Genomic DNA, 10,182 nt, shown 5'->3' on the forward strand with positions numbered 1-10,182 from the left:
AATAAAAGTAGATTAAGTATATTATTAAAAATGTATTTGACATACAAGGGTTTCTGTAAGTCATTTAGTTCTAACCACTCTTTCGCATCTCAAAAAGTTTTTCTGATTGCGTAGTAGGCTTTAACCAGTCTGCAGAATTTTCTTGCTGATAATCATAGAGAGGGTTTGTTTTCACACTTGTCTTGGACTCTTTTTGATTTTCTGATGAACCACTTAGAGATATGCTGCCACTGGTGCTATCTGCATTGGAGCTCCAAAGACTAGATGATTTACTTCCTGCAAAGTAATATTAAAAAATGGTAGTATCTGGAATTTTCTTCCATTATTACTCTGTAGATATAAAGAAAGAACATTCAGACTCCAATACTGATGAAACATACCACTCGCTAAGGTGCTGAGTGTTCGTGGTCCTTGAGAGTGATGTGTTGACTGGTAGGTTGGGAGTTTCCTTCTAACATTATGAGCTCGTTTAGGCTCGTCTGATTCACCAGAAATATCTTGCCTCTCTATACCAACATACCTCTTAGAACGGATGTTTCTGTCCTGCCTCTCCTGATACTTCGTTTTCTGAAACAGAATTCAATAAATTAAAATACTAATTGGGACTACACAGGAAAAAACAAAACTTTGTGAACAATTAAGAAATTACCCTGGGAGAAAATGGACTGTGGGTTTGATGGCGAGTTCTTTCTTTTTCAATCATGTCTTCAACATACTCTGATGACACCAACTTCTTAATTATTCTGCGTACTAGTTCTCGTTTGCAACGACGACCGGCAGACTTGTTCTCCATAACACCCTTCAACAAATTCACACCTCTCTCCAAGTCTTGAACTAAGGTGTTAGAACCAACGCGTGGGGAACCCCACAGACGCTCATCTTCAGTGTCATGACTGCTGGAATCCATCATCTGCTCAAGGTTAATTTCTATATTAACTTAACAAAGTATGAAATACAATAGCAGAAAGTAAAACAATCCAGGGGTGGATTGTGTTTTCTTCAGCAGCTTTTTACAGCTTGTTGATACAAACCTTACGATGAGCAGCTCGGCTTAATGGACGCACAGGCTCTGAGTCTGTCTCGGTGGATGTAGAAATACCTGGTGGTCTTTCCTGTTTTCTTAATCCTAAAGAGGACTTCTTCTCATACATATGACCTACAACAAAGCGTGTAAAATAAAAATCTTCACCATTAAAGTGTTACCAGAAAATCTGGTAGTATGTATTTAAATATTACCTGGTAAATATTCAAAACTATTGGCTCTCCCAGTAAGTGTACTGGCACAAGGTACATTTTCTTCTTGCGGCACATCAGAGTGGAAAGCACTGCTACCTGTGCTCTCTCCAGCAAGAAATTCAGAGATCTGTGGATGTGGTGATTGGATGGTTTCCTCGTTACACTGATTTCCACTTGGCACATAAACCCTGTCTGGGCCATGAATAATGTTTTCAGGCTGAGATCCAGTGTTAGGTTGAACAGAAGACTGAATATGACCCCCTAAAACTGTTGAGCATAAAACACCAAAGTGGTGATGCAATCCTCTAACGTGATCAGAGTCACTACATACATGCATATTCCCAGATGACTTGTTCTGTTCGGGTTTGGAAACAACAGATTCTCTGTTATAACATGACTTTGACTTGAAAAACTTCCCCTGGTCAGTTTGTACATGATCTGACTGGGTAGATTCTTCCTTAGACTGACTTGGTTGTTTTGTAAAACTGGTGGGTGTGTCAGGTCTAACAGATCCAACCAAAATCTCCGTGGCAATCTTACTAATTTGCTGAGGGTTTGACTCAGCCTCATTTTCCCTAACATCAATAGCAAGATCCTCTTCTGTTCCCACTCGAACTAAAGTGGCATCAGATCCTGAAGAAATAGAGTGAGTAGCCACTAAGGTATCAGCTATATTGCGACCTCTAGAGATTTCTTTCAATAATTTAGAATGATCAGGCCTTGATGCAGAAATGGGTGCCTCTCCAGAAACATCTGGGTCACTTTGACTTTTTTGCATCTCTGATTCTATGATAACACACTCTCTAAGGTCTTGCATTGAATTACTTAACTGCCTATGAAAGGGAGTGGGCGAAGATCCAGCAGTATCTGAATCTTTAGACTTCTGTTCATCTGACTTTGGCTGATCTATTTTATCTTCGCAATCTTGCGCATACGGATTGCTTAGGTTTTGCTGTTCTGCATCATCTTTCTTGCTGTCTTGAAAAATTGGAGAGACCATAGTTTTAACATCATGACGGTATTTGCGAAGTGCCTTCACTACGTGTGGTAATTGATCTACTGGTGTTGATTCTGCAGTAGGTTTTCCTAAAAGGTTTCGTAATTGTTTGTCTTGTGCTGGAGATGGGAGGACAGGCGCTGGAAGACCAGATGATGAAGCAGGGACAGTGGTACCTTCAGGATCAAGTCTTAAATGCAAAGCAACAGAACAACCTTGTGCGAGGGCCATTCTTTCAATTGTGCACAGACCAGAAGAAGATGCATCAGGAGTGGCAGATCCATACATCTGGTTGTAACCAACATCAGCTCCACTATCCCATTCTAATCGACGATTAGAGGTGACACTTGAAGATGGAGAAACTCTTCCGCCAGCATAGCTATCTGATAGACCTTGCTCTCCTTCTGATGTAAGCTGTTGAGCAACTGCAGCTGATGATGTATCTCGGTCAACGCAACTGTAAAAGTCGTCCCCTTGCAAAAGGCCACTGGTTGATTTGTTACTTGAATCAAAATATGAGCTTTTCTGATGAGAGAAACCTTTCGTAGGATCTCTAGAATCAGGTTGATCTGAACCAGTGCTGCTAGATAGCTGTAACTCGTTTGAAGTCTGCTTCCTTCGATCCAAAGAAGGATTGTGATCATCGAGGCAATCAAAGACAGCAGGGCTCATAAAAGGAGACTTCTCTGAGGATGATGCAGCTTGCCCTACAAGTGGAGGACGCACCCATTTCTTTCTCTCTCTTGGCACAGTGTCACCATTACTGCTGGAAGTGCTCAAAGCTGTTGAGCTTGTAGGATGAGACTTCGATACAGGTGACTTTTCTTGTCCAATAACATCCCTCTCACAGCTGATATTAATATTGGCAGGAATATTGCGTTTTTTGGGAAACGAAACAGCAGATGTGTTTCTCTCTTCTGACCCATCACCCTGATTTTCATTTCCCAGATTGGAGTGGCGAGTAGGAGGTGAGTTGGCAATATGAACAGGGTCTGTAGGGTAACCATCATGCTCAGCAGGCACTCTGCTTTGGAGCGTACAATTTTGAGTGGAGTGGTTAGAGCTGTGGCATAAGCTGCATTGTCCTCTGCTGCTGGTAGACGGAGACTTTTTCCTATCCATCAGACCTCTCAAATTTGATGTTACAGAAGATACATCAGCCTTATGAAGGCTACTGTCAATGTAGGATGGCTCATTTACGTCACTTGAAGGCTTCTTTTTAACATACTGTTGAAAAGCACCTGTTGGATCTTCGACAAAGACTGTATATGACTGTCTTGTATTGCTGTTGGCTGGTTGCAGTGCTGAGCGAACTGGGACAGGAGGGTGAAGTGACTCTCCAAATTTAGGAGCAGCGTCAAATCTGTTCTGAAAGTTACTTGGAGGAAACTGATGACTGGCAGCAGTGTTGTCTGCTTTCTTTAAATGTGAGGTCTTGACAAGCTTTTCATAGTATTCGTGAATTCGATCCGAGAGATTGTGACTTCGATTTTGGTTTGATTGTGGCTGATGATGGGTTGGTGGAGGTATTGTCTCACTGAGGAAGAGACGATTCGGGCGTCGTGATGACACCTGATCTGGATCTTGATGCTGTCGCCTAGCCTGCGACTTTCCCGATTTAGAATCCATATTCAAGCGAACAATCCTGTCAAAAAGATAGCACTTCAATAAAATAAATAACAAAGTCAGATCCAACGAACAACTGAAACCAAATGACGTCGCGTTGCCTCATTCAACAAAAGCAAGTTGTGAGAGGAATAGCAAATAAAAAAGAAAAAGTTAGAAACTAAGGAAACTCACTTGCTATTTACCAACAATCAAAGATAAACACATTAAATATAACCTAACATCCAAAACGAACATTTCAACTTCAAATTCAAAACTGTTTACAAACGCTCATGAGCATTTCAAGACTTTTATTCACATTGAAATTATGGTTCTTCCATATTCAACTGTCAGTCAGTATGAAAAAGAATACAAAAGATCAAATAATTTCATTTTAGGCCAACCGCATCGGATATCTTAGGGATATTGAGTGGTGCTGTAATATGATACCCCCACTTCCCATCACATCAAAAATATTTGTAATGCAAACAAACCTATCATTTGGTTATCAAAGTCGGTGGGAAATAGCCTCACTGCAGCGCAACTGTGTTACGTGACTTCGGGAAGGATTCCAGGATTCCGAGAACAGATCACCTTTCACAAACAACAAAAACAACACACAACATCCCAATAAAAACAAAAGTGGCATGGTCGGTGATTCTATACCCTGAATCTTTACAATGGTTATGTGAAATGTCTACTTTTTTACGTGTTATCTCTTTCGGATTACTTGTCTCATGTGGATTTCTAGAAGAGTTAAAGGCAAACAAGCATTGTGCTTGTTGGTAGCGTTATCTCGACCTTTGAGATGTAATTACTGACCGAGGCGAAAGTAATAATAAACGCAGTAATGGCTCTTGACGCTAGCAGCGAACTTTACATATTGCCATTCAAGACATCAGCTGAAAACCGCTTCCACAATTTGTGCAAAAATGGAACCGTTTTAGGAACTACTAGCGATGGCTCCAAAGATCTGCTGGAAATTCGTATCACCGAAATAGCTCAAGATCTTGATGGTGAAACAATCTTGCATAGTAGGAGTACATCAGATACTAATGCCAACAATGATTTTGGAACTGTCATGAGACATCAAGAGATAGACCTTGAGAGTCTTAATCAAATTTTGTGCAAGGATGTAGTTTTTATGTCAGCCAACTCAGAAGATAGCAAGCTCAGTTCAGTATCCGATGAAGCGCCTTTTGGTGAGGTTAAAAACATCAGTTCCGTTCCTGTTATCATGTTCTCCAAGGATCAAGAAATTCATGAAATACTCTCCAGCTCTAGAGGTTTTCCATCTAATGACCTTAAATATTCGGTGAAGGGTCAACATGGTGCTCATGATGACTACATTGTGTTTAAAGATGACACCGATGTGTTAAGTTCTGTTGAAGTTCTAGGTGTGGATGGTATGGAAAGTGTTTGGATTTCAGATGATCCTTTACCTGATGTGGGTCTTGGAACTCATGCGCTATTAGAACCGGAGCCAGTTAATACTCATTTAGTGCCTGTTGAAATTGAAAATAATGTGGTTTTTATTGATGCTGCTCCTCCGGCCACCGCTGTCATCCAGAAGGATAAATCTACCAGATCCTCTGAAGCACAGTCTCAAGATCGTCCAAGTGTCATCTCAATTGCAGTACCAAGTGGTGCCTCTGCAGATCTCAATCAGTGTCAGACTTCTAATGGAACCCAACTTGTTCTGTCTAATAACCAGCTTTCACCTTTATTTGAACTGTCTGGACTGAAAGGCATGGGAAATGTCATTTCCCAACCAGCAAGCATGACTACTAATTCACGTAGTGTCCTGAAAAATTCTGTCGCTAAAAAAGTGACTAAGCACGCACTTATTAAGCCCAAGGTTCTTAGTAAGCAAGTTTTGCAAGAAGAGCACTTTAGCTCATTAATTAAACCAAGTCCTAAACAGATTAATTCAAATCTAAAAGCTGTGAAAAACTCTGGAGGGAAAAGTTCTAAGGGAAACACAGGAAAGTCTAAATCACTGGCTGTTGTTGCTATATCATCTGACAAGACCAAAGATCTGACAGAAATTGTTGTAAGCACTACTAAAGGTGACCAACTGTTCAAAGGAAAGACTAGTGAACTTATTAATGCTACACCCAATTTGTGGTCGTATGAAGCAAATCAAAATAGTGACAGTCCTTCTTTAGAAGATGATGAATTTCTTGACCAACCTGTTACTGATGCCCTTCAAAGGCTCGGAGTACCAACATTGGGATGGGTACAGAATAGAGCTGAAGATCAGAGAATGTGGATTTGCCCTGAAAAGGGTTGTAAAAAGTTGTTTCCTATTCTTAATCAATTGAAAGTTCATATTTTGGGCCATTATGGAGTTCGCCCATACAAGGTATAGCATAGAGAATGCAGGAACTTGTTTTATTCTGTATTGTATTTTCACTTATCATTTTTCTTCTTTTTCAGTGTGACTTCCCTAATTGCCAGTGGGCTTTCTACACCCATTTCAAATTAAAGAGACACAAAGAGACTCACCTTCAGAGAAAGGATTATAAGGTACCAATTTGTAAAAGCTGATTCTACTATTCATATTTTCTTAGCATGCTTTCTTAGTTAAAATTTCTAATGTCCTTACAGTGTTCTTTTGGTGAATGTGGACGATCATTTACCACAATTTATAACTTAAGAACACACCAGAAACTTCATAAAAGACCAGCTGAGATTAGATGCCCTGTCAAAGATTGTTCAGAATTGTTCCAAACTCGGAGGAGTTTAGAATTTCATTTAAAAGAGCATGGTACTGATCATGCTCCCTATGTGTAAGTACATTCTCTTCTACTTTGAACAAACTGTGTAAACACTTAACTTTTTCTACCACTTAATACAAGTATTGCAATTTTTCAGATGCCCGTACACATCTTGCCAAAAGCGTTATTATACTGTAAATTCAGTAAATTCGCACATCAGAAGCCACCAGCACAAAGATGATGAAATCAAATGCCAATGGTCAGGCTGCTCCAAAATTTTCACCAAACCCTGCCGACTTAAGGCTCATATGCGAACTCACACAGGAGATAAACCATATCTATGTACACATCATGTTAGTGAATTCTTTAACTATTTCACGCTACTTCATGTCATTCATAATTTATTTTTATTTTTGTCTACATACTAATATGTGTGCACCTTACAGGGGTGCAGCTGGGCATTTACTAGTTCAAGTAAGCTAAGACGCCATCAATTTAAACATACAAATGTACGCAATTTTCAATGTCAAATTGATGGCTGTGGAAAGTGGTTCATGCGTTCAGAGCATCTTAAAGAGCATGCTCTCACTCATTCTGCGGAGAGAACTTTTCAGTGTCCTCATCCAAGTCAGTACCTCTTAATAAGTTTTAAATATGTACATTTGTAGTTGTCAATCTTTATAAGAACTAAATTTTGTTTGCTTTGTTTTTAAATATTCTCTGTAGATTGCAACATGAAGTTTTCTGCCAAAAGCAGTTTGTATGTTCATTCCAAAAAACATAGAGCAAAAGTCCATGCTCTCTCATCTGAATCACTCTCAGATGCCATTACTTCTATTCCTGTGCATGTTATTCAAAGCACTCGTAAAATTGGAAGTGAATCTGAAACAAGTAATGTCTGCACTATATCTGAGTTACATATTGAGGACCAACTAGCAGTACAAAGCTTGCCTTGTGAGAATGTGGTACAAACAGGTGAATATTGTAGTAGAAATCTATGTCCAATTTTTGTTAAATGTTGACTATTTTATGATTTCAATGTGATTTTATACATATAATTTCTGATTTTTCTCTAATAATTTCAGAAATATCTGAGGCAACTCAAACATTAGACTTCATTCCTCTGCTGTCAGAAGACGAAGCTCTAGTTGCAGAGCTGGCTGGGATGGATCATGTTTCATTTGATCATAACCCAGCTACACTCAGTAAGTCTCTTCAAGAATATTGCTCTAGCTTTTCAGGAGAAGAAACCCACAACTTGGCCACTGGCCACATAAGTACATTTTAATTTGGTTACAGGATCTACTAATACACCCCTATCCACTGTTGTTCTAGAGAACTCTTCCAATGTTCTGAATCAATTGCCCAGCTATATTACTGATACAAGTGAGTATTCCCTTATTTGTTTTTTCTTTTACATTTTCTGATTGACTGCTCTTTGTCTTATAAACTCATTTTATTCACCTTCTCTGTAGATGAAGCCAGTGACAAGTATTGCCAGGTCTTAATATGCACCGACGATTCAGAGGTCAGCCTTTCTATATTTGCTCTGAATTATTTAGTTTATTACTGTGTGCTAGTCACTGCTTTAAAATGCACCCATCAATTTTATGTGAAATTCATGCTGTAAAGCTAATGTAACTACTTTTTTATTTATAGGCAGGACAGCCGGCTGATGATCAAAAGGAAGATGATGTAAGAGCAATATTATATTAAGATAAACCTGTGAAATGTGTGTACTGCTATTCACCTTATTCTAAACAACTTTTATATGCGCCTATTTTCAGGACATCACTCAGGTTTTAAATCCTGATTCAGCTCGCAGTTCCATAACTATCAATAGTTGGGCTAAGTTCAAGAAAGTTAGACAGTGTAGTGCTCTTCCTATTAAAAATTCAAGGCAGCTAAGGAGACAACCACAACTTATTCAAAAACATAAGAAACGTATTCAAGTTGCTGAAGTTGATCAATCTCTCCCGAAATCTTCAAAACAGGGGCCTCAAGAAGGTAATGCTTGATGAGTTTATGAAAAGATAGTGTGCAAAGTGTTTAACATGAGCTATCTTAAACAAAAGTTGCTGTACTTGCAGGTCTATCTAACTCTAGAGCACCACTAGATGTTGTTCTTGGAGGAGGTTACTTGGGATCTGGTCATGATAGCATAGCACACCTGTTAATGCCCGTAAGTTCTTTATCTCGTTTAAACTTCAAAAATTTTATCACAATTTTACATATATTTTAATCTGCCAATTTTCTCTTAATAGGATGAACTGACTGCTTCAACTGACCTGTATAGCTCTGAAGATGGCATTCTTAACATGGACTCCAGCTTTGCCCCATCAACTATTAACCTGAGAGATTTGGAGTAGGATGAAAATCATGTAAGTTCCAATTAGGATGCTCATATCTATCTAGCTTGGAAGTATTTGCTATTGATTATTAATAATAATTAAATGTTGCAGGTGTCTATCTCTGGCTCTGCCAGATTGTAATGCTCACCCCTATGCTGTGATACTTCACATATTTTTTGTGAAAGCTCCGAGGAGCATTGTTTATTATTAATATCTCATTTTCTCCCTCGCTTATAACTAGGGTTTGCTTTTTGAGCAACTGTGATTTTTGATTACTGCAGATTTGTTTCCCTGTACTTGTGACCAAAGATTGAAGGCAAATGTGTCTTTTTAAAATTGTAGATTATGCACAATATAAACTGCCTGTGTTTAAAAAAATGATCCAGTTCCAGTGCAATACCCACATTGATGTGTAGTATATCTAGTCATTCTTGATTTTAATTGTAGACGCGTCTTGAAATTGATATTGCAGGAAACTTTTAATTTTGTGTAGTATGCCATTTGTTCAAATGTAGTTTAATTGTACTTTGTTCTCACCCTTTACCTTACACATATTTTGTGTATTTAGCACGGCTCTGTAAACATACATTATGATTCACTGTTTGTTCATTCTTTTTGATATGCTGAAGAGTGTTTGTTGCAATGTGGAGTGAGATAAGGATATGTACTGTGTCATTTTTCTTTGTTTTCTTTAGAGTTTGAATTGGTATAGATTTTAAACTTTCATTGGTTCAAGTTGTTTTCATTGTAAAATTCAGGAAAAGCTTGCTTTATGTATCAATTATGACACCTTTTCTCGGTGGTATATATCTTTCTGTACCAAGTACTAAGTGTTTTTGTTGATGTTTTTTTGTTACTTTTCCTAACTTGCTGTAATCATTCAAGTGTTGATTAAGTTGTGGACTAATTAGCCCACCAGTCAATTAATTTTATGTTTTTGTTTTTGCAGTCAATTTTTTTTAGTTTTCTTTCTTTATGCTCAGCACAATCATGCAGAAACCATCCATTTTAAAATATGTGACCCATTCAGAAATATCCAGAGAGAAAGGTGTCAGTTTGTTGTTTGTTCACGACACTTTAAAGATCTGTTTCATATTTTTAACATCAGAAATCTGTTAGCAATTGTGTGGCATTATTTTATGCTTTGTGTCACTTTTAAACACTTCTCTAAATTTTAGTGTCTTAAAGAAAATGTGTGATGTGACTAAAAGATGGTATGTACGTATCCGTTCAGTTGTGCTACTGATTTTTCAACTGTTGTAACAGAGTATTT

At 38.3% G+C, this 10,182-nt stretch overlaps 2 protein-coding genes across 2 annotated transcripts in view; one reads left to right on the forward strand and one right to left on the reverse strand.

The window, feature by feature from the left end:
* Positions 1–4,304, reverse strand: part of LOC113204738 (serine-rich adhesin for platelets-like) — a gene marked incomplete in the record, with an annotated part of 19,813 nt that extends 15,509 nt beyond the window's left edge. The window contains 6 exon segments of the mRNA XM_052272834.1: positions 79–276; positions 381–567; positions 650–910; positions 1,032–1,156; positions 1,237–3,878; positions 4,034–4,304. Of these exon segments, the coding sequence (XP_052128794.1) occupies positions 79–276; positions 381–567; positions 650–910; positions 1,032–1,156; positions 1,237–3,862 (3,397 nt within the window).
* A 156-nt stretch (positions 4,305–4,460) lies between these two features.
* Positions 4,461–10,176, forward strand: LOC113204743 (uncharacterized). The gene is made up of 14 exons (XM_026420024.2): positions 4,461–6,203; positions 6,278–6,367; positions 6,449–6,630; positions 6,716–6,911; positions 7,005–7,185; positions 7,285–7,533; positions 7,644–7,763; positions 7,858–7,944; positions 8,034–8,086; positions 8,218–8,253; positions 8,346–8,565; positions 8,649–8,740; positions 8,823–8,939; positions 9,021–10,176. The coding sequence occupies exons 1-13, from the start codon at positions 4,689–4,691 to the stop codon at positions 8,925–8,927; spliced, it is 3,126 nt and encodes a 1,041-aa protein (XP_026275809.1). The 5' UTR covers positions 4,461–4,688; the 3' UTR covers positions 8,928–8,939; positions 9,021–10,176.
* Positions 10,177–10,182: the final 6 nt, after the last annotated feature.

Source organism: Frankliniella occidentalis, unplaced genomic scaffold (genome assembly GCF_000697945.3).
Source record: "Frankliniella occidentalis isolate FOCC.00 unplaced genomic scaffold, Focc_3.1 Scaffold7, whole genome shotgun sequence".
NCBI classification, from domain to species: domain Eukaryota; kingdom Metazoa; phylum Arthropoda; class Insecta; order Thysanoptera; family Thripidae; genus Frankliniella; species Frankliniella occidentalis.